Genomic DNA, 26090 nt, shown 5'->3' on the forward strand with positions numbered 1-26090 from the left:
CTCTGTTTTACCACATTTTAATTAATTAATCTTTTTTTGTTTCATGAAGAATATATAAACATAATAAATTAGAGAATAATAAACAATGAAATATAAACATAATAAATTAGTTATTAATAAAGATATTTTTAAATAATTTTATAACCAATCCTTGATATTTAGGTTACTCAATTTCTTTTTTCTTTTCTTTTAAAAAAAGAAAGGTTAGTCATAATTTATAGAAAAAAGCTGTTCACTTGGATTGTACTAATAGGTTGAGTTAATACAAAAGATCATTTGAGTAGCTTGGATATCATTGAACGGAATGATAATGTTTGTGTTATGTATAACAAGAAAATTGAATCTGTATAATATTTAATTATTACGTATGAGTATGCTCGGTAAGTGTGGTGCACATGAATTACTCATGTGGGTCATGTTTGAAACATCCTAAGATCCATAAAAGAACACTTTGAGAGTTGAAGGACGATGTCTTTAAAAAAAGACATAGAAAAAAATGGTTAAAAAAATTCTTCTCAGTTATATGAAATATCTAAATATGTAACAATAAATTTATTTTATAAAACAAGGCAACCGATGAGGTAGATTATGTTGTTAGGTCATTTTGTTGTTCTAGAGAATAAAATGAAAACTAACTCATATTGTTGATAGTTATACCAGAAATAACATAAAAATTATTTTATTTTATTTTTTTAATTTATGTATACTTCACCTAGTGTGTTGAACTTATTTTTTCTTTTAAAAAAAATAAATTTATGCAGGAACAAACCAATTTACATAACAAATATTATAAACCAAATATATATTTTAATGGATATTATTTAAAAATGTATTATTGATTAATAATCTATTATATATATAACAGAAATTTAAACTCTTAATATTTATTTAAGCGATTAAATGTGTTAAATCGCTTAACCAATTTATAATAATAATAATAATAATAATAATAATAATAATAATAATAATATAGTCTTCAATCCATCATAGGAAATAAAACAGACAAAGACACATTGACATCATCATTGACTTTGTATATAGAATAAGAAACAAACTAAATGCAGCGAATTTAATAGTAGCTAGCGAGCTTTGCTTTGAGTTCTTTTCTTAATATCTTGCCGATTGAAGATTTTGGAATTGCGTCAATGAAAATTACTCTATGTAGCCTCTTGTAAAATACTACCTGTACGTACACAACAAATTAAATTAAAATATGTCATACATTGTCTTATTAATTAATTATCTTCTTATTAAATACAATTAAATTAATTAAGTATAAATAATTTACCTGTTTAGCTATAAAGTCTTTCACAGCATCTTCAGTAATAGAATCATTTGATGACCTCACCACAAAAGCAACTGGAACTTCACCAGCTACATCGTCTTTTTGCCTATATATGCATGTGTGGGCAACAAACCATTTAATTACTTATTATTACTCAATAATAATTATTATTAATAGCTAGCTTAATTAATTTCAATGATACATATATATATTATATATACTTACGGGACAACAGCAGCATCTTGAATGGAAGGGTGGGTCATAAGAAGGACTTCAAGTTCTACCGGAGCAACCTGAAAGGCTTTGAATTTGATGAGCTCCTTGAGTCTATCAACAACGAAAAGCTCATCATCATCATCCACATACCCAATGTCACCTGTATGAAGCCAACCCTCTTCATCAATAGCTTCTGCTGTCGCCTTCTCATTATTCAGGTATCCTACACAATATATTTTTTACATTAATTGTTTAATCATAAAGTATCATGTGTCAAAGAAAAAACATGAAATTAAGAACATCAAATTTAAAAAGATAGTAACTTGCCGTTCAATTTATAAAAGAGTTCCTCTAAAAATAATTAAATCCAAATATTGTTGTTTGGTGCTCTTCATTCTACTATATACTATATCTTTAAATATTGTGAAATTGTAAAAATAAGAAAATTATTATCCAATCCGTTTTAATATATTGGTTCAATTTTTGAAAAGATAAAAAAGGAAAAAGCTGATGGTTCAAAACAGGAGAGAGATAGAGAGAAAGAATATTATATTTTTAGATAAAGTATTATTTTTGTTTTTAATATTTATAGTAAATTTTAAAATTATTTTTAATATTTAAAATATAATATTTAAGTTTTTAATGTTTTAAAATTATCTTAATGTTGTTTGTTGTTAGTGATCTGTTAACAAAGTTGTCGGTAGAACAATATTAAACCGATTTTAAAACGTTAGATATTTAAATAGGACAAAAATATTGTGAACGGCAAAAATAATGTTACTCTCAAAAGAATTATCAAATCAAGTAAAATAAAAAATAAATTTTAACAGAATAATTTATAAATCTTGTATGAGTTGGGGAAGAAAATAGCATAAATTATACTTTTCATTCTCTTTTATATCTAATTTATTATCAAATAAAATACAACAATAATAATTTTTATGTCTTTCTCTTTTTAAAAATATTATTTATATATTAAAATCAGCCACTATATATTTATATATAAATATATATGTAATTTAATTTATTTAGTATATATTTTATATTTTTTATGTGTATTTTATACTAACTAATTTTAGTGACAAATTTTAATATATATTTAATATAGCATAATTGTTCTCTTTTATGTCATGTTTTCATTGTCTATGTCATAAGTATAAGTTAAGTTTGATTAATTGTGAAATTGATTTGATTATGTGAATTGAATATATTTTTGTTTAGGATGACTAATTTTTTGGTGTATAAAAAATTATTTTTATAACAATATATACCTTTCATAATTTGTGGACCTCGGATGCAAATTTCACCCGACATATTACGAGGGAGAGAAGAGCCAGTTAGAGGATCAATGATCTTCATTTCTGCATTTCTAATGACACTGCCACACGATCCTGATTTAGTTTTCATTGGATACTTTGCAAAACTTAATGACATTGATATCACTGGTCCTGATTCTGTCATTCCTAAAGCCTGAAAGGACATATTCATAATTTAAAAAAAAAAGTATAAGTAGATAATGAAAATACTAAACAATGTGAACAATAAAGATATTAGATGTTCATTTTATTAGGTGTGCGGATAGTTATTCTAATATTAAAATTTAGGTGGATAATTTAAAGATGTAGTATGTTTTGATTTGATTGGTGTTGTTCATGTTGTTCAAAAAGTTATTGGTTATCTAACATTATCCTTTAAAAAATAGTCACATCTTATTTTATAATGATAAATTATAAAACGACTATTTATTTTAAAATATTTTTTATATACAAATAATAATTAAAAATGTCTAAATCGATAATTTTATATATGTAATTAAATTATTTAATATTATGATAGATTCTAATATATTTATATTATTAAAATTAAAGTTACATTTTTTATATTTTGATAACATTTTTTTTTTCTTAACGATATTTATTAAAAATCATTGTTTATCAATAAAAAAAACTTTATTTTAATTTTAGTACTATTTTTTAAAATACTATAATTATCAAATCATCACTGTAATATAAATATATAAATATAATCATACTAAATTGACTCATATTATTTGTGTACCTGTCGAAGGATTGCTTGAGGCAACCTACTACGAAAAGCCTCCTCAATGTCATTTGCAAGAGAGGCACCTCCAGACATCACCATCCGGATGGAGCTAAGCTCATACTCCTCCACTGCCGGGTTCTTTGACAGTGCCACCACCAACGGCGGCACTGCCATCACTACTGATACCCTGTGCTTCTCCACAACTTCCAACATCGCCCTCATCTCAAACTTCTCCATAAGCAACACCTTACACCCTACTCTCATAGAGCATAACATCACACAGTGTAGTGCGTAAATGTGAAACAAGGGTAACACACAAAGCACTACATCCTCTTCCTTCAGGTGCAAGTTAGGGTTCTCTCCCTCCACCTGCTGAGCCACGTTTGTTACCAGACTCCGGTGTGTTAGAACCACACCCTTTGATAACCCCGTCGTGCCGGACGAAAATGGCAGTGTCACCATGTCGTCAGGGTTAATATCCACCTCTGGCAGCTCTCCTTCATTTCTGGAAACCGTCGAGAAACTCATGCACTTCTCTGGTGGCTTGTCCACAGTTATCACCTATATTGTATAAATACAAAAATACCACAATTTTAAATGAAAAAAATATAATAATATGAATATATATATTTGATACAAAAATAATGTATATGGTATAAATATTACTGTGAATGTGTTTTCTTCTGGTTGATCTTGTTTGAGCTTATGCACGTGCATGGCATGTGTGATGACGATTTTGGCTTTGGTGGCTTTGAGCTGCTTCGTGATTTCAAGAGATGTGTAAGAAGGATTGGCAAGGGTGGAAGCTGCGCCCAGCATAGAAGCAGCCCAAAAGGAGAACACGAATTCCGGCGAGTTTGGGAGTAGGATCATTATGATGTCACCTTTGCGGATTCCAAGGTTGAAAAGGCCCAATGCCAAGCTTCTAGAAGCGCGGTGGACATCACCATAGGTGTACTCCTTGCCATCGCTCGTGATGAGACACGGGCGGTTGTAGACTTGGGGGAGCTTTTGAAACGAATAAGTGTGGAGAGGAATGGTATTGTTGATGGGTATGTCTGGTAATTTTGATTTGAAGATGTGGGTAGTTTGGTAACTTTTGTTGATGAAGTTGGTTTCTTTTGGATCAACGGAATAAGTTGCTGCTAATGATGGTGCCATGGTATCTACTTATTTGGTTTGTACGGCCAAATTTATTTGTTATATCTCACACACACACACGCACTAGCTTAGTGATTGTATGTGTTATATGTAATGATATATTTTGATTGTAGCTAGCTTGCTTCAAATTTATAAGGAATAAAGGGGAAGGGGTTTTTGGTAATTTGGCTTCTCAGGTGGTGGTAGCATATCATCAGATGCATGCATGTGGACAGGTAGCTGCATGGAATCAAAAGCCAAAAGCAGCCACTAATAATTTGGTTGGAATCTTTCGTTTTGTGACTAATTTGGTTGGAATAAATATAATTGAAAGTGGCTATTCTCAATCACTATTGAATTATGATATGTGAATTTGTTATCTTGTTGTACATTTGATTAGAACTTTATTTTTTTATTTTACTTTTTTTTTTAAGAAAACATAATCGATCTCTTTCTCTTTTTATACGTATTACTAAATAATTATTTTAAAAAAAACTTATTTTTCATATAATTACAAAATAATTGACTCTTTTTATAATATTTGTAGTAGAGATCCGCGTTATTTTAACTACATGCGATTTTCAAAATCAGATTTGATTTCAAAAGGAAAAAAAAAACATAATAAATAAACATTTTCTTTCTTATTTGAAACAATGAAAAAAAAAAAAACACAAACTTCATTTAAGTTCAATTATTGATATTTAGTTGTATGCACATACATCTAATAAAAGTTATCAAATTGATTATTTAAGTGTCAAATTGAATTATTGAAAAAACTCTAAAATAAAACTAAAGTGATTAGATCAATATTTTTTTATTATTAATATTTTTTATTTAAGTTGATTATTAATATTTTTTATTTTAATAATTAACTTTAATAACTGATTTTAATTTTGATGTACATACATGTAATTCGATTTGTTTTTATAAGTAGAAATTTATGAACAAATCACGATGGAGACATGATGAAAATCCGTACACGCCGTAACGCATCTACAGACAACATGTAGGAGTACAGTTAATTAGGTCCCATCGGGTCAAAAAATTTGACTTTCAAGTTTATTGTGAAACTGCCTTCCTAAAAAATTGTTTTTCGAAATTTGTAAGTTCGATAAATATGAAAAAGTGACAAGTACAAAATATAAAAAATGTATTTGATGTTGTAAAATAAATAAAGATGTACTAGATATAAAATAAAGATATGTAAATAAATAACTTTAATAATAATATTCACCACTTCAATATCTCACACTAATAGAAATGTATTAATAGTATATATTAATATTTATATACTAACACCCACAGAGAGAGAAGAAAATAGAATTTATAATATTAAAGTGCATGAAAGAAGAGAGAGGTAAGAATGTTTTGTTATTGCTTGTGTATAATGTATCTGACGATGCCTACTATTTATAAATGTAAATTGAGTTCATTTTCAATCTTTATTTATTGGTTTTTGTCTTGTAAAGTGATTCATTCAGTATTGAAGGAAGATAGCCACCCAGACATACGTGGTCATCCATCTTTATCACAACACTCCTCCTTAGATGACCACTTAGGATTATTGCCTCATTAAAATCTTACTAAAGAAAAATTCGATGGGAAAAAATTTTAGTGAAGGTAAAAGAGTACAATATCTTTTTGTGATGGGGACTGCCTCATTAAAAACCTTGTCAAGAAAAACCCAATGAAAAAAAAACTGACTAAGGAAAAAAGAGTACAGTCTCCCCCTCTTGTCGACATCATTTAATATCTCGAAATCGGCGCATCCCAATCTCATGTACCAATCTTTCAAAGGAGGATTTTGGGAGTGACTTTGTAAATAAATTTGTCAGATTGTCACTTGAGTGGATCTGTTGGACATCAATTGTTCCTTGATTTTGAAGATCATGAGTGAAAAAGAATTTGGGAGAAATATGCTTTGTTCTATTACCTTTGATGCATCCGCCTTTAAGTTGGGCAATGCATGCTGTATTATCTTCAAACAGGACAGTTGGAGCTATCTTATGATCAATCAGTCAACATGATGACAGGATATATTGGATCAAACTCCTGAGCCAAAAACACTCGCGACTAGCTTCATGAATCGCTAGTATTTCGGCATGATTAGAGGATGTTGCAGCAATCGACTGTTTCGTGGACCTCCATGATATAGCTGTACCTCCATATGTGAACAGATATCCTGTTTGAGATCTCTCTTTATGTGGATCAGATAAATATCCAGCATCTGCATAGCCAACTAATTGTGACTTGGATCCATAGGGATAAAACAATCCTATATCAACCGTTCCATGAAGATATCGAAAGATCTGTTTGATTCCACTCCAATGTCTTCTGGTTGGAGAGGAACTATATCTTGCTAGTAAATTCACAGCAAATGATATATCAGGTCGTGTATTATTAGCAAGATACATTAGCGCTCCAATAGCTCTAAGATATGGTACTTCAGGACCAAGGATATCTTGATTCTCTTCTTTAGGATGGAATTGATCATTTTCCACATCTAAAGATCTTACAATCATTGGGGTACTTAATAGATGTGACTTATCCATATAAAATCTTTTCAAGATCTTTTCTGTGTATGTTGTTTGATGAATAAAGATCCCATTTTTTATATGCTCAATCTGCAGGCCAAGACAAAATTTAGTCTTTCCAAGATCTTTCATCTCAAACTCTTCTTTTAGAGTTTTTATAATTGTTGGAATCTCTTCAGGAGTTTCAATGATATTTAAATCATCAACGTACACAGCAATTATAATGAATCCAGATGCAGTTTTCTTTATGAAAATACACGGGCAGATATCATCATTCTTGAATCCGTTTTTGGTCAAATACTCAATAAGAAGATTATACCACATTCGTCCAGATTGTTTTAGACCATATAAAAATCTTTGCAATTTAACTGAGTATAACCCTTGCGAATATTCACTGGATGGTTTAGATATCTTTAGTCCTTCGGGACTTTCATATAGATATCCCGATCTAATGAGCCGTACAAATAGGCTGTTACCACATCCATTAAATGCATATGCAGTTTATGATATGCAGATAAATTGACCAAATAACGCAATGTTATCGCATCCACTATAGGGAAATACGTTTCTTCATAATCTATACTGGGCCTTTGTGAAAAACCTTGTGCCACAAGTCGGGCTTTGTAGCGCACAAATTCATTTTTCTCATTTTGTTTTCTCACAAGTACCCATTGGTATCCAACAGGTTTTACATCTTCAGGTGTACGGACTACAGGTCCAAAGACTTCACGTTTTGCAAGTGAGTCAAATTTAGCCTTCATGGCTTCTTTTCATTTTGGCCAATCATTCCTTTGTCGACATTCTTCGACTGATCTTGGCTCAAGATCCTTACTTTCATGCATGATATTTAATGCCACATTGTATGCAAATATTTTATTGACAATTGTCTTATTTCAGTTCTATTTCTCCCCTGTAAAGACATAATTTATCGAGATCTCGTCATTTTCACAATTTTCAGGTACCTGAACGTCTTCTGGCGTTAAAACTATATTAGAATTTTGGACAACTGCAAGTGTCTCTACAATGTCTTTTTCAACAGGAATAGTATTTACCTCTTTTCTCTTACGAGGATTTTTATCTTTGGAACCGACAGGCCTGCCACGCTTTTGGCGTGTATTTGCTTCAGTGGCTATTTGTCCTACTGGAACATCAATTCGAATTGGGACATTTTCCGCCCTGCCACGCTTCTGGCGTGAATTTGCTTCAGTGGCTACTTGTTCTACTGGGACATCAATTCGAATTGGAGCATTTTCCGCTGGTATATAAGATTTGGTTATCCTCTTTGTATCGGAAAATGCATCAGGAAATTCATTTGCTATTCTTTGCAAATGTATAATCTTTTGAACTTCTTGTTCACATTGCCCTGATCGAGGATCTAAATGCATCAACGATGATGCATTCTAATTAAGTTCTTTTTCAGGAAACTTATTCTCTCCCCCTAATGTTGGAAATTTTGATTCATCAAAATGACAATCCGCAAACCGGGCTTTAAATACATCTCCAGTTTGTATCACAAGATACCTCACTATAAAGGGAGAATCATATCCAACATATATCCTCAATTTTCTTTGGGGTCCCATTTTGGTGCGATTAGGTGGTGCAATGGGAACATATATCGCACACCTAAATATTTTTAAATGGGAAACATTTGGCTGCTGGCCAAAAGCTAATTGCATAGGAGAGAATTGATGATAACTCGTTGGCCTCAAACGAATAAGTGCTGCGGCATGTAAAACAGCATGCCCCCAAACCGAGGTCGGGAGATTTGTTCTCAATAGCAAGGGTCTAGCAATTAATTGGAGGCGTTTAATAAGCGATTCTGCTAACCCATTTTGTGTGTGAACATAAGCTACCTGGATGTTCAACACTTATTCCATTAGCCATACAATAAGCATCAAAAGCTTGGGAAGTAAATTCACCAGTATTATCAAGACGAATTGTTTTGATTGGATTTTCTGGAAATTGTGCTTTTAATCGAATAATTTGAGCCAGTAATCTCGCAAACGCTAGGTTGCGAAAAGATAATAAGCACACATGTGACCATCTCGAAGATGCGTCTATTAGAACCATAAAATATCTAAAAGATCCACATGGTGGATGAATAGGTCCACATATATCACCTTGAATCCTTTCTAAGAATTCAGGGGACTCAAATCCAATCTTTACTGGTGATGGCCTTAAAATTAACTTTCCTTGAGAACATGCAGCACAACAAAATTCACTAGTTTTAAGAATCTTCTGGTTCTTTAGTGAATGTCTATGAAAGTTTTCAATAATTCTCCTCATCATGGTTGTTCCTAGATGACCCAATCGGTCGTGCCAAGTTATGAAATCATTTGGACTAGTAAACTTCTAGTTTACAATGGCATGTGATTCAATTGCACTAATCTTGGTATAATATAACCCATATGAAAGTGAGGGTAATTTTTCTAATATAACATTTTTATTTAAATCATGAGTTGTGATACATAAGTACTCATGACTTCCCTCATTCATAGTCTCAATATGATATCCATTTCGGCGAATATCCTTGAAACTTAATAAGTTCCTCTGAGACTTGGTAGATAATAGTGCATTATTTATTATAAATTTTGTTCCTCCGGAAAACAAAATTATAGCTCTTCCGGAGCCTTCTATCACATTGTCTGAGCCAATAATAGTATTAACATATTCTTCTTTTGGCACAAGATGGGTAAAATATATATCACTTTTAAGAATAGTGTGCGAACTTGCACTATCCGCAAGGCAAATATCTTCAGAATATGTCCTTGCCATTTTTTTTCAAAGACAAATGATAATAATAATAATAAAATGAGTAGAAGTACATGCACAATAAAATTATTCACATGAATACTTAACAAACACATGTATCAAACTATTTTATCATTGATCAAATAGCCAATATTTCCTTCAAAATCCTTAAAGAAATTAGATACATCATAATGAGTGGTGGAATTTTCATAATTTGAAACAACATTTATTTCCTTTCCTTTGTCATCCTTTTTCAAGGATGCTTGATAAAGATCAACTAGGTGTCTTGGGGTACGACAGGTACGTGACTAATGGCCCTTTTCACCACAGCGGAATCATTTATCCTCAATTGATTTACATTGCCCATTGTTTCTTTCTTTATCCCACTTCTGGTGAGATTTTTTCTTGTGAACATAATTCATTTTCCTTCCATAATTTTTCTTGCTACCAAAGCCTTGCCATTTACCTCTTCTGAGGGTTATGATTTGTCGCATTTGCTTCAGGAAATGGGGCGGCGCCAGCTGGGCGCGCTTCATGATTTTTTAAGAGTAACTCATTGTTGCGCTAAACAACAAGAAGGCAAGAAATTAACTCAAAAAAAAAATTTTTTAAATCTTTTTTCTCGATTGCTACTGCAAGAGCACATTCGAGGCATGGAAGGTCGAGAAAGTTTTCTCTAACATATTGGGATTGAGGAAGTATCACATGATTGTACCTTTCTTCAAGGTCTTTCCACAGATCTGCAAGATCTTTTAATGTGGGATATTCATTTTTCAATCATACGTCAAGATGACGACGAAGAAAAATCATGGCTTTGGCTTTATCCTTCTGGGATGTATTATTTTCAGCATTAATGGTATCTTCAAGATCCATTAAATCAAGATGGATTTTAGCATATAGTATCTATGATAAATAATTGTTTCCAGATATATCAAAAGCATTATATTCAAGATGTGAAAGAGTTTCGACACAATAAAAATTTGTTACCTGGAGTCTTCCTAAAATTTGATCAGAGTCTCATGCTGATAACGTGTTGTAAAATAAATAAAGAAGATGTACTAGATATAAAATAAAGATGTGTAAATAGATAACTTTAATAATAATATTTACTACTTCAATATCTCACACTAATAGAAATGTATTAATAGTATATATTAATACTTATATACTAACACCCATAGAGAGAGAAGAAAATAGAATTTATAATATTAAAGTGCATGAAAGAAGAGAGAGATAAGAATGTTTTATTATTGCTTGTGTATAATGCATGTGACGATACCTACTATTTATATATGTAAATTGAGTTTATTTTTAACTTTCATTTATTAGTTTTTATCTTGTAAAGTGATTCATTTAATATTAAAAAAAGATAACCACTCAAAATATACGTAATCATTCATCTTTATCATAACATTTGGTATAATTATTTTTAACATTTAAAATAATTTAATAGATATAAATAAAATAAACAGTAAAATATTTATATTTGAATACATTCGTAATGACTCTTGCTTCTTTGACTTACTAACTTCGTAGAGTCAGCGCTAAGTTACTAGCTTATCGCTAGCCAAGTTTATTTTAGGGCTATTTTTTTGCCTATTGAATAAAAATGGGTATAATTTTTTAATATTAAAAGTTATCGTGTTTTGTAAAATTATGGGGCTGTACAATTTAGTAGAAAGTGAATTGTCAGATCAATATTTTTTTTAACTTATAAAAATAATATACAAATTATGTATTATATTATTTTAATATTAAATTATAATTTACAGACTACGTATTATCAGTTTAATATGTATTCAGTATATTGTATGCTTATACATAATAATTTTTTTTAATACTATAAAATCCTATTTTTTTATAACATTAATATAAAATTTTATTTATTCTTTAATATTAAAATAAAAAATCCTTATTTTAGTCGAAATAAAATCACAAAAAAGCCCTGGTTCTCAACTGGGTTTGTCTTTTCAGGATGGAGGACTACCCGCGGAAATATTTAAAATTTAATATATTAATAATTAATAATATTATTAATTATTTTTTCTATACCATTACAAACCATTTGGTTTGTATATTGCTCGGAAACAAACAAACCGTCATAACAACAGTATATGTATCTTTTAGAGATATTGTAGAAACTTACACCATTGAGTTATTCCTTATTTATTGTTTTAAGTATAAGAAAAATTTGTATATCAACTAGAAAAATTCTATATTAATAAATTTAAAAAGTATCTTCATATGTATTTTAGAAAACAATTCACTCCGAAAAAAAAAGTAAGAAATACAATACTTTTAAAAATTAATTTATTATTAAAATTAAAAAAATATACTAAATTTTAGATCTTAAATTTAAATTATTGAATTAAAATATAATAAATAAAATATTAAAATTTCATTTTTTTAATTAACAAAAAATGTAATACTACTTAATAAAGAGCGTTTAAAAAACGAATTTTGAAAAATATAAGCTAAGTATTTAAAACTATAAAATATTATGTGTAACAAAAAATTATTATATATTGTGTATAAATATATATATTTTTGTTTTATATATTTTTAGTATATTTATATTTTAATAATTATTTATATAAATAATTAATTTGATAGTTATTATATATATATATATATATATATATATATATAGTATAGTTATTAACATTAAAAAATAAATATATAATTTTTTTATCAATACACTAAACAATGCCTAAATAACTTAATGTATATAGTAAAAAGAAATTAAAAAAAAAAAAACTTAACGTACGTAGCTATCCCTATAATGTAGCCAGCCGCCCATATTTATTCCTGAAAATATTTATATTCCAATACATTAGTAAAGATTAAGCTTATTAGTCTGATCGCAGAATGAGCACACCCTATGATAAAAATATAAGAAAAATGGCGGCTACTCCAATGATAAAAATATATGATAAATGGCGGCGCCAAAAATTTGTGCTGGACAATGGGAAAATTATTAATGTCCCATGTTAACATGTTGTTGATGATCTGGTGATAATTGGTTTATTAAATTAGTGTCGGGAAACTGAATTTAGCCAAAAACCCGAGTTTGAGCTAAATATCCGGTTTAAGTTGGAAATTTTTAAAAATTAGTTTAAAATTGATGGTAACGAGTGACTAAGAAAAAGTGGAGTTGAATTTTAGTCTCTTTTTCGTTTGAATATTAATTTCTGACTTTTAAAAGAATTTTAGAATAGGAGTAGAAGAGAGAGAATCATATTTATTTAAAAGTATCTTGATTCAGCTGCTAAGTGTAATGCAACCTACATTCAGTCTCTATCACAACAGTGATGGAATTTCACTATAATCATCAGATTACATGCATCAATTCTTCCCTAAGAACTACCATTTCTATCTGGGACAAATCCAGATTTTATCCCCAAATCTGAACTTGACTTGGACACCTACCAAACTTTCAACCGCAAAGTGCTAACCCAACTTGTAAGGGAATCCCCACAGGATTATGAAACACAACATACAAGTGTACAAAGGAACTCTTAGAAATCTATGGCTTTTTCTTTAATTTTGCTCACTGCCTTTTTTCTCTCACTGGCTTTTTCTTACAAACCTCACTCTGTTTGCCTTTTACCATGAGACTCAGACAGACAAAACTAAAGAAAAAAAATAAAATGAAACCCATTGAAGGAGAAGAATTCTGTTAGCTTAGGGTAGCTATGAGAGCTCTGTGATTTCTCTCCTTGATCTCAACCCTTAGCCGTTCACCCTTATTATAGAAGGGGAAGCTTCCAAGGTTGAAACCAGTTCAACCAAGCTAGCAACATCTTCTCCAACAAACAGCAGCGGTTCGGACAGAGAGAAGAGAGAGGAAAAATCGAAACAAAACTGTTCTTGCTGAGTTTGGCTGGTGTATAGTTCGTCCATCGATGAATGTCTTCAAGCTTCTCGTCGGGATGAGTTATACGTCGGCAAGGAGAGAACAAGGGGGTGGGTATCTGCAAAAGACATACACTCCGACGTTCAAGTCAGTAAGTGTTTAAGAGATATAAGAATAATTCTATGAATATAGAATGTAAGACATGAAATAGAAATTATTATGTGTTGTATATTATAATAATTCTATGAATATAGAATGTATCTAGAATGTCTAGTGTATATAGAAATCGGCGCCTTTTATAGGCATAGAGTTGATGAATAGAGTTGATGGTATGACCGTTGATCATTAAGTCAGAATAATGGTCATTAAGTCGGTAATGAAGGTGTTGGTTACAGAATGAATGATAATTAAGGCCGAGTTATAACTTATAATGCACAATAAAGACCGAGTTATAAGGTGACGGATCATAGCCTCCAAACTTTGTCTGCCGATCATATGATCCAGGCTAAGCTTAGAAAATAAAATGATTTATAACTCGGTTAAAAGATAAGTGAATAATGATATGATGAGCCCCAAGCTTAGTCGGGTTATTATGTCGGCACTTATTCAAAAAATAATTGAGTGATAAGAGTTATTCAATCAAGATAGTTGTGTGGGGGATACTTTTCTGCTTAAGAACAATTTTAGCATTTGATTGTATGTGAACTGAAAAGTTCAGAGATAGATATCCATTGACGGAATCGATTGTATGATCCTAGGATATAATGGTTAATTGTTTTGGGAATTTTTCCGGCCCACAACAACTTATTGATAAATTTCTCGCTCATAGCAATTAGTTATTGATTATTTACAATTTATAGTGAAGGTCTGACATGAATAAGATAAATTGAGAAAATGAATAGGTATAAAGTCGCAACATATATTGAGTAATATATATTGTAAAAGTAAAATAGTTAAAAGTAAAAAATATACCTTAAAAGTTGATAATTGTAGAGAAGAAGATGACATATATGAATGTCATACATGCCAAATGTGAATATCTGAATTTTATTTTGTAGACATGCTTTAATTTGATAATAAAACAATAAGATAACAGTTATTGAATTATACATTTAGTATAATGTTTCTAGCAGTTACAGTATGACGAAGGATATTCCTCGTGTAATAATAGTAAATTTTGAATGTTTGCATGTGTTTTTGTTTAACTTTTTGTATTAAACAAATAGTAACATAAAAGTTAATAGCATAAAGTGAATAGTGTAACAGTTATATACAATTGATATACACTTAATTTTTTATGGAATCCAATTTTAATATTTGAACTCATCATTATCGTCATTTAATTGTATAAATGAAATCATTAAGCAATAAGAATATAATACATAATGAAATAAAAATGCAATTGACATGGTTGTTATATGTCATTATTGTATAGGACATATATTGAGGTTTGAATATAACTAATAAATCAATAAATATTAGTTTCATAAAATATAAATGCAAAATTATGTTGAATAAAATATATAATTTTACTTGTGTAAGTAGAGAACTTTGAAAAAGTTAGCAAAATTGATAGGTGAGTTTGTACTTGGATTGATTGAAAACCGATTTTTTTTTGGATTGGTTGAAAGTCGAGTTTGTTCTCGGATTGATTATGACATGTGAAATATTATGATACGTTAGATTAAAATTTGATAAAATGTATTAAACAAAATCTTAAACAGGATTGTTGAACTTGGTTCAAAAATTTAAATGTAATTCAAGTTTTATGAACCTGAGAAGAGTAGGAATAATTTTACTCGCTCCCCACAGACGGCGCCAATTGTTCTTGCTGAGTTTGGCCAGTGTATAGTTCGTCCGTCGATGAATGTCTTCAAATTTCTCGTCGGGATGAGTTATACGTCAGCAAGGAGAGAACAAGGGGATGGGTACCTACAAAAGACACTCCGACGCTCAAGTCAGTAAGTGTTTAAGATGTATAAGAATAATTCTATGAATATAGAATGTAAGACATGAAATAGAAATCATCATGTGTTGTATATTATAATAATTCTATGAATATAGAATGTATCTAGAATGTCCAGTGTATATAGAAATCGGTGCCTTTTATAGGCATAGAGTTGATGAATAGAGTTGATGGTATGACCGTTGATCATTAAGTCAGAATAATGGTCATTAAGTCGGTAATGAAGGTGTCGGTTACAGAATGAATGATAATTAAGGCCGAGTTATAACTTATAATGCACAATAAAGACCGAGTTATAATGTGACGGATAAAAAACTAACATGCATGTACCTCTCTCAACCATTTTCATCAAGCTTCTTCAATCTGAGCCATTGATCTTGACTTTAGTTCTAAGAAAGAAGTCTGACCCTTGATGAACCTCTGATCCTTGACAGCTCCTTCCTCTACGTAGCTCCAATAGCTACCTTCTGTCTTGGAATAACAAAAATGAAAATGAGCTTTACCCACTGAGATCTTCTTCTCTGACCAAGATTGATCTTTCCTATTTTTGGCATGAAAGATATTGAAACTTCTTCTTGAAATTTTGCCTTCAATGGCAAAGATCTAGCCACACCATGCTTCGGATCTTCCTTTTGTAAATGCCATTATCAACCTAGCCTTTTTCTTCTTCATAGCTTCACTGTAATTGTACTTCTATTCTGATAACTTGTTCACTCTTCTTTAATGAGTGAAGTGATCAAAACAAAGAGAGACAAAAGAGAGAAGATACAAAGCTTTCAATGTACAATTAAATGAAATTGAAATCCCACTAACAGTCCCCAAGAAGTGGAGTAACGTGTGAAACATTTAATGAAATTAAATCAATTTAAATTTTCTCTTTCAGTTACTAAGGCATGAACTTAAATTAATTAAAATTTAAATTCCATAACCCATGGAGGTAGGTAACAGAATAATGCATGCTCCACTTCCTTCTTTCTTCTTTCAATTTGGACCATGATGATGTTAGGCCAAGAGAGAATTTTTGTTTGGGCTTTAACAACTTCTTGGGCTAATTTTGAATTTTCACACAATTCAACATTCAGCCACTTATGTTGAACCAAGAGATGTGTGACTTAATTTTGTTTGAAAATCAGAATGGGCTTCTAATCATTGGCCAATCAAAATATTATTTTACTTTTCCTGCACATTAACAAACACATTAACAAAATAATTGGAAGCAAATATTAACTTAATAATTTTTTAATTAATATTTTTAATAATGCTTTGATTATCACAATTGTCACATGAGTAAACACGTGGAGTAACTTGTTAGAGTAGTTAGTAGCTGAGTTAGTTGTAAATATAGTTAGTTAGGAGGCTAATTGTTGTTATATTAATTGTTGTAACCAGCTGTAAAATAAGTGAAGAAAACCCTGATCAATAAAGAATGAGTCTTTGAGACTGTGAGAGAACTTTTATTGCTCTCTGGTCACAATTCCCATCCTGTGAAGTTCTTCCATTCTCTTCCTGAATGCTTCACCACTGCAACATGGTACGGTGAGCGTGGAAGGAAGAAATCAGTGAGGAATTAAGCTTCAAAAAGGATGAATCGATAGAAACTTCGTTGAATTTCACTACTGCAGTTTTTCCCCCTTTCTTTTCTGCTGGATTTTCCCTTCTCTTTTCTGAATCTTCTCTCATTCTTCGTCTACTTTCTTTCTGTTCTACTACTTTCTTCTCTTCCTTTGAGACTCAAACAATAGAGACTAATGAGATCTGTGTTGTCTGAACAAGATTCAAGATTCAGGTAACCATTTTCGATTAGCGAGTCTTGGGAAGAAGATTACGCAATTAATTGTGAATTCCAACGTCAGTCGCAAATGGCATCAGAGGCGAATCCAACAATCGATCTGCAAACGCTAACAAATCTTCTGAGTCAGCTAAATCAGATACAGTCGAATTCAAGTAGAAACCAGCAGAATCCAGCATTAGATCCCTCAAGTCCATATTTCTTGCATCTTGGAGACCGTTCAGGAACAACCCTAATTCCTATTGCATTAGAACACAACAATTATCAAGTTTGGGAAAGAGCAATGTGGAGAGCCTTGAGAGGAAAGAACAAGATCAGGTTCATAGATGGTTCACTTCAGCGACCAACACAAAAAGATCCACTGTTTGATGCGTGGGAAAGATGCAACACATTCGTGGTTTCTTGGATCAACCACTCATTAAGTCTTAACATAGCTAAAAGTGTCATTTGGATCAACTCGGCGGAAGAACTATGGAGAGAACTGAAACAACGCTACTGCCAAGGAGATATGTACAAGATTGCTGAATCGGAAGAAGAGATGTATGCAAGCAAGAAGGGAGAACTATCTGTGACAGATTATTACACGCAATTGAAAATAATCTGGGAAGAATTAGAGAACTTTTGCCCTGTACCAAACTGTTCCAGATGCATTGATAGGTGTACTTGCAAGCTAAGTATCATGAGAAATTATAGAGAAGAATCCCAAGTGGTAAGGTTCTTGAGAGGATTAAGTGATCAATTCGCCACTGTGAGATCACAACTCATTATGATGAATCCCATGCCGAAGTTAGAATCTGTGTTTGCCTCCATTTTGCAACAAGAAAGACAACTAAACATGCTTGAAACTCTGGATAGCAATGCACTGATGGTGAATGCAAGAAGCAGTAATGCGAATTTGAGAAGCGAGGTCAATAATGGAAATATGAGAGGCAGAGGGGGCAGAGGCAGAGGGGGAAGAGGTCAAAAACAATGTACCTACTGTGGAAAGTTAGGCCACTTAATTGACGTATGTTACAAGAAGCATGGATATCCTCCCAATCTCAAGAACAATCAGAGCTCATTTAACAACATAGTTGCTGAAGATGATTATGAAGACAGCAACATGCAGGTGCAGTCCCAGAGAGAGATGGATGATAGGTCTGAGCCTCATTTTACTTTAGAGCAGAGGGAAGCATTGCTTGCTCTCCTGCAAAACCAAGAATCTCAACCAAGGCATAGCATCAATCAAATCAGCACCACCACTCTCCCATCCAACAAAGGTATATCCTACATCATGTCACTTTCTGTTTTTAGCCCAAGGTCCTGGGTTATTGACTCAGGTGCCACCAACCATGTAGCTTACTCACACAAATCCTTCCACAGAATTTATAAAATTAACCCTGTGATCATTAACATGCCTGATGGAACTAGAACAATTGCAACACTAGCAGGAAATGTCTTTTTTCTTAATAATTTACAATTGTTTAATGTGTTTTACATTCCAACTTTTAAATTCAATTTGATATCGGTTTCAAAATTAACTATGGATTCTGAATGTCAACTGATTTTTGATGAAAATGGTTGTGCAATCCAGGAAAAGAAAACATTGAAGACAGTTGGTGTAGCTAAACAGAGAAGTGGATTGTATGCATTTGAAAATTTTCAACCTGTTGCAGCTACTAACTACTCTAACAAGTTACTGCACGTGTTTACTCATGTGACATCAAATTCAGCATGCATCAATACACACACATCAAAATCATCATATCCTGACCATTCTGCATTGTGGCATCTTAGGTTAGGGCATTTGCCAAATCATAGAATAAAGGTGATGCAAAAGACATACACTGATTTACAATTTTCTAGTTGTAATAAGCCATGTGACTCTTGTCACTATGCAAAGCAAAAAATAAATTTCTTTGTACCAAGAATTACACAAAGTAAGAACAGATTTGATGTTGTGCATATTGACATTTGGGGTCCAATAAACACTGTATCAATTTCTGGTTTTAAATATTTCTTAACCATAGTAGAAGATAAAAGTAGATTCACTTGGATTTATTTCATGAAAGGAAAAAGTGAAGGTGCTGAATTAGTTAAAAATTTTGTTAAATTAATTGAAACCTAATTTGGTATCACTATCAAGAAGATTAGAACGGACAATGGACCCGAATTCAAACTTAATGCTTTCTATGCACTAAAGGAATCATACATCAAACATCATGCGTCGAGACGCCTCAACAAAATGGAATAGTTGAGAGGAAACATCAGCATATTCTAGAAATAACAAGAGCACTGATGTTTCACTCCAACTTGCCCAAAAATTTTTGGAATTATGCTGTGGCACATTCAGTTCACTTGATGAATAGAATTCCCAGCAGTATTTTAAAAAACGTCTCACCATATCAATTATTATATGATAAACAGCCGGATATTTCATATCTAAGAATCTTTGGATGTTTGGTGTATGCATCTACACTAGTGAATCATAGAAGAAAATTGGATAAGAGGGCTAGAAAGTGTGTCTATCTTGGTATAAAGGAAGGAGTTAAAGGACATTTACTGTATGACCTTAGCAGTAGAGATATCTTCATTTCAAGGAACACCATTTTCTATGAATTCGTTTTACCTTTTACAGTACAGGAAGCTGTACAAAATGAGAAAGTTGAGATTGAGACACACCCAGACTTTTGCATACATGATTTGCATACATTTGATGATCCCTTGTGCATTGAAATTCAACAATCACACACACAACCAGGATCACAACAGCAAACTGCATCTAGGTTCCCATCCTTAGATCAAGCACCATCAGCATCCTCTCATACTAATATTCCTATTCCATCACACACTCCCATTATGCAACCTTTAAGAAGGTCCACTAGGGAGACAAGAAAACCAGCATACCTTGCGGATTTTCAATGCATGACTACTTCATCAGCTCTATTAGCTACACCAGATTTCAGCACAACTCATTTTTCACAATGTCTTCATGAAACTTTTTTTGAACATCAGTTTGACATTATTCATGATTTAAAACAAAATTTCTTTGAACATTCCACCCTGCTATTGTTTGAATCCGCCATACCAGATTCAGCTTTACCACTCATTCCATTATGTCCATCCTCCATTGAATTTGCCAATCAAGTCACCTTTCAGCCAAAACACATTGAACCCAAATGCTATGCTGAAGCTGTCACTGATCTAAAATGGCAAGAAGCAATCAATGTGGAGTTAAATGCTCTAAAAGAAAATAAGACTTGGACTCTAACACATCTTCCGGCTGGAAAAAGGACTGTAGGCTACAGATGGGTGTTTAAATTGAAACTCAATGCTGATGGAACGGTGGAACGCCACAAGACCAGATTAGTGGCACAGGGCTTCACCCAGACGGCTGGGGTGGACTATCTTGAAACATTTAGCCCAGTTGTGAAGATGACAACCCTTCGAATCCTACTTGCCATAGCAGCAGTCAAAGGCTGGTTCGTGCATCAATTGGATGTCAACACAGCCTTCTTACATGGGGATCTTGTTGAAGAGGTCTATATGAAGCCTCCTCCTGGACTGTTCCTCTCTGACCCGGGACTGGTATGCAAGTTAGATCGTTCCCTTTATGGTTTAAAACAAGCCAGCAGGTGGTGGAACACTAAGCTCACTTCCACTCTTCTCTCGATTGGTTACTGTCAGTCTCGAAGTGACTATAGCCTCTTTACCAAATCTACAAAATCTGGTTTCACAGTTATACTAGTATATGTTGATGATCTAATTGTTTCAGGGGATGACATGGCAGAGATAAGCTTCATCAAACAGCATTTGCATCTTTTGTTTAAGATCAAAGACATTGGTGAACTCAAGTTCTTTCTTGCCTTGGAGGTGATTCGAAGCAAGAGGGGGATCATGGTGAATCAAAAGAAATACTGCCTCGATCTCTTGAAGGATTATAACCTACTAAATGCCAAGCTAGTAGCAACACCAATGGACTACACCATCAAATTGACCAAGAATTCAGAAAATCCGTTGCAGTCTAATACAGAGTATAGGAAGCTGATTGGAAAACTGATCTATTTGACCAATACTAGGACAGAAATTGGATATGCTGTTGGGAGACTAAGTCAATACCTGGATTGTCCCACAAACATACACTTTGAAGCAGCATTGAGAGTTTTGAAATACTTAAGAGGAACACCAACCAAAGGGCTGATGTTTGCAGCCGACACAGATTTAACACCCACTGGTTTTTCGGACAGCGATTGGAGAACTTGTTCAGATACAAGGAGATCAACCTCAGGCTACTACTTTTTCATTGGCACTTCAATTGTGTCCTAAAAAAGTAAGAAACAAAGTACAGTCGCCAAGTCGCCAATTCTTCATGTGAGGCTGAATATAGAGCTCTAGCAATGGCTATACGGGAGGCACAGTAGATCACTTATGTGCTGCAAGATCTGAGAATAAGGCTTGAAAGACCCATTGGAATATACTGTGATAGCCAATCTGCATTGCATATTGCCGCTAATCCCGTATTCCATGAGAGAACCAAACATATAGAGATGGATTGTCACATTGTGAGAGACAAATGGCAAGAGCAAGTCACAAAGTTGCTACCCATCTCCACTCACAATCAAGTGGCAGACACATTGACAAAAGCACTGGCTCCTAACCAGTTTCAGCAATGTTTGAGCAAGCTGAGAATGATGGAGAGCATCGATTCTAGCTTGAGAGGGGGTGTCACATGAGTAAACACGTGGAGTAACTTGTTAGTGTAGTTAGTAGCTGAGTTAATTATAAATATAATTAGTTAGGAGACTAATTGTTGTTATATTAATAGTTGTAACCAGCTGTAAAATAAGTGAAGAAAACCCTGATCAATAAAGAATGAGTCTTTGAGACTGTGAGAAAACTTTTATTGCTCTCTGGTCACAATTCCCATCCTGTGAAGTTCTTCCATTCTCTTCCTGAACGCTTCACCACTGCAACAACAATAATTTTAAGTTTTCCAAACTCATCAAAAATTATAAAAAGAATAAATCTCTATAACTAAGTGATTTATTTAATCAAATTCAACCAAATTATTTATATACATGAATATATATATATATATAAATTTAATATATTAATAGTTAATAATATATTATTAATTATTTTTTCTATACTATTACAAACCATTTGGTTTGAATATTGCTCGGAAACAAACAAACCGTCATAACAACAGTACATTGTATCTTTTAGATATTGTAGAAACTTACACCATTGAGTTATTCCTTATTTATTATTTTAAGTATAACAAATATTTGTATATCAACTAGTGTTATGCACGGGTTTATATTTAAATTTGATAAGTTAAATTAAAATAATATTTTATAACTATATATTTTTTAAATTTAGTATACGTCGTTATATAATAAACGTGTTAAATATGTTGTTTTATCTTTATTCAAAGTAAAATATAAATAGAAGAGTTTAAAGTTTATAATATTCTTGAACTATAAGGAAGGAGACATAAAAAAATAAGAACATATATAACTGTAATAATAGCATGTTAATTTTACCCTAAATTTTATATCAAAAAGCTAATAAAAATTTATCGACAACCTAGTATCTTACTAACTTCGTTAGAAAAGCAATTGGCATAGGATGTTGTGCTCCTTGTTACACATTTCATTTCAAATTTGAAAAAAGAGTTATAGATAAATTAGTTATAGGGTTAAATACTGTTTTCATCCCTAAGGTCTGGGGCGAAAATTAAATTCGTTTCCGACTTTTTTTTGTTATTAAAATCATCCCCAACGTTACAAAACGTTATAAAATCATCATTTACTACTTTAATTTTATTATCTTGACCAAATTACCCTTTATAATTAATAAAAATAATATTAAAAAAAAAACAAAAACAAAAAACCCTCCCCCCACCCCACTCCCACCCCTATCCCCATCTCCATCTCCATCCCCATCCCCATCCCCATCCTCGATGTTTCTTCCTTTCCCATCCCTTTCCTTCTGCTCTTTTTGGATTCCCCCTTCCTCCCCCTCTCCCACCTAAAAAACTCCAATTCTTCTTCTCTTCTTCAACAACAGCAACAACTAAATCTAACAACAACAATTTATCTTCTCTTCTTCACCAGCAACAACAACAAATCCAGCAAATTCAACAATAACAAATTCAGCTTCCTTCTGCTCTTTTCGGACTCTCCCTTCCTCCCCCTCCCCCTCCACCTCCCCCACCCAAAAAACTCCAATTCTTCTTCTCTCCTTTAGCAACAGCAACAACTAAATCTAGCAACAACAATTCTTCTTCTCTTCTTCACCAGCAACAACAACAAATCCAGCAAATTCAACAATAACAAATTCAGCAGCAACAACAACCACAAAATAAATCACTAAAATTTAAATTTGACAACAATTCAACAATCATCAATTGCACTTCAAATCCAAAATCAGCAACCACAGAAATTAAAAAGAATTAAAAAAAATATTTATGTTCTTCAAAAACAAAAAGGATGAACGAAGAAAAGAGGAACGAAGATGAATCCAAAACCCCCTAAAATAGCCAAACACCACCAATCCACGCTTTCTCTGCTAATAGAGAACATGCATTACGTCTTCCGAGGCTTCACCAACACTCTCCAATCCTACGACTCTGAGCTCCGAACCGATCTTGGAAAGGGCTTCCACGTTGATAAGATCATCAACTTCTCTTCTCCGCTTCTTCGTCGTTCACGCCTTGCAAACCAATCGCAGGGACAGAGTCACTGACTTCTTCACTGTCCATGGCAGTGACCTCTTGCAACGCTCACAAGATTGGACTCGCTGATTTGGTGCGTTTTGCTGTCGACGGAGACGGCGATGTGGGACTGGGCGGCGAGGTTGTGGACCTCATCAGGGAGAAGAAGGTAGAAAAGAAGGCGGGGGCGGAGATGGTACGGTGGCGGAAAGAGAAAGAAGAAGAATTGAGGTTGTGGTTGGGAGGGGGTTCGAAAAAATGGGTAGGAGGAAGGGTAAGAAGAAGGGGATGAGGAGCTGAGAGAGAAGAAACTGAAGAGATGCAGGATTTGGGTTCGGGTTGGGGGGGTGGGAAGGGGGGGAGGGTGTTGTTTTGTTTTTTTAATATTATTTTTATTAATTATAAAGGGTTGTCAAAATAATAAAATTGAAGTAGTAAAGGATGATTTTATAACGTTTTACAACGTTGGGGATGATTTTAATAACAAAAAAAAGTCGGGGACGAATTTGATTTTCCCCTCAGACCTTAGGGACGAAAACAGTACTTAACTCTTAGTTATATCTATAGTAAATATTTGTACAAAAGTGTAAATCATAACATGCTATTAAAATGAAAATAATATTATTCTTACCTAAATATTATTAAAAACCTCTTTGAACACGACATTTGTTGTTGATGACTTTGGATTGCCGTCTTCGTCTAGAATTAAAACCCTGAGGCCACTGCGACTCTTAACTCTTGACAAAGCAACATAAAGTTGTCCATGGGTGAACACTAATTTTGGCAAATAAAGCCGTACATGTGATAATGATTGACCCTGACTCATGTTAATGGTCATTGCAAAGCATACTGTTAATGAAAATTGTCTCCGTTGGAACTTAAATGGCAATCCTGAATCTGAAGGGATCAAGTTCATTCTTAGAATGTACACTTTATCTCTAATATTTCTACCGGTCACTACCGTCGCTCCAATTACGTTGCTGCCAAGTTCGTTAACTATTAATCTTGTCCCGTTGCATAAACCTGAAGGCTGGTCTATGTTTTACAGTAGCATTACAGCGACTCCTGGCTTCAAAGTCAACTTGTGATTGGGTAGTCTCGAACATTTGATGTCATTTAGGAACTCTAGTGTGAACCACTCTTGTTGTACATCTTCATTCTCATCAGCTTGACATGTAGCGTCAGAGCTCAAATACTCCTTTTCTATCCCTGGAAAGATTGTCAAGACAAAATCGTTTACCTTCTTGACACTCTCAACCGTGGGTGCAAGAATTGTCCTACTCTGAAAATACCTGTAATCTGACATATTTTGCAACAAATTTGGATATGCAAAGTCTACCAAATGAGAGAAAAGGTCATCAGTAGTTGTAATCAATAGATCATCTGAAATTTCAACTTCTGATTCAACACCAACAACAGAACCAATATTTCTATTTCCAACATCAAGTATCCAATTAGCAAATCTCTTCATTTCACCTTCATCTTGATCCGAAGAAGACATTATAAGCCTCATATTCGTATGCAGTTTCAGAACCTTACAAAATGACCACAGATGGGATGAGTTAATAGCGGATGCCAATATATCGTGTCTACTTCCTTTCGGAATCACCGGAAGTATCTGTCTGAAATCACCTCCTAGAACAACAATCTTACTACCAAATGGTTGATGTGTCTTATGTTGATCGGTAACTGACATAAGATCCCTGAGCGTCCGATCAAGTGCTTCAAAACGGCAGTTGTACCTTCCCTCGCATACAACATATTGAGAACTCAAAATTGGATCCTGTTTTGGACTTCTCTGATCTCTCCTCAT

The 26090-nt window shown here is 32.8% G+C and overlaps 2 protein-coding genes and 1 pseudogene across 2 annotated transcripts; 1 reads left to right on the plus strand and 2 right to left on the minus strand.

The window, feature by feature from the left end:
* Window positions 1-1069: 1069 nt before the first annotated feature.
* LOC107632460 (4-coumarate--CoA ligase 2-like) lies at window positions 1070-4747 on the minus strand. Its single transcript, XM_088508699.1, has 6 exons — window positions 4211-4747; window positions 3560-4105; window positions 2773-2971; window positions 1511-1724; window positions 1289-1391; window positions 1070-1183 (listed from the first exon to the last, which is right to left on the minus strand). Exons 1-6 carry the CDS (start codon window positions 4703-4705, stop codon window positions 1070-1072), a joined length of 1671 nt encoding a protein of 556 aa, XP_088364825.1. The 5' UTR covers window positions 4706-4747.
* A 12903-nt stretch (window positions 4748-17650) lies between these two features.
* On the plus strand, window positions 17651-21885 carry LOC148569855 (uncharacterized). Its single transcript, XM_088506676.1, has 2 exons — window positions 17651-19387; window positions 19987-21885. The coding sequence occupies exons 1-2, from the start codon at window positions 17651-17653 to the stop codon at window positions 21883-21885; spliced, it is 3636 nt and encodes a 1211-aa protein (XP_088362802.1).
* A 3023-nt stretch (window positions 21886-24908) lies between these two features.
* LOC107632458 (uncharacterized) lies at window positions 24909-26090 on the minus strand (annotated as a pseudogene).

Source organism: Arachis ipaensis, chromosome B3 (assembly GCF_059453495.1).
Source record: "Arachis ipaensis isolate K30076 ecotype BB chromosome B3, ASM5945349v1, whole genome shotgun sequence".
Classification (NCBI taxonomy): domain Eukaryota; kingdom Viridiplantae; phylum Streptophyta; class Magnoliopsida; order Fabales; family Fabaceae; genus Arachis; species Arachis ipaensis.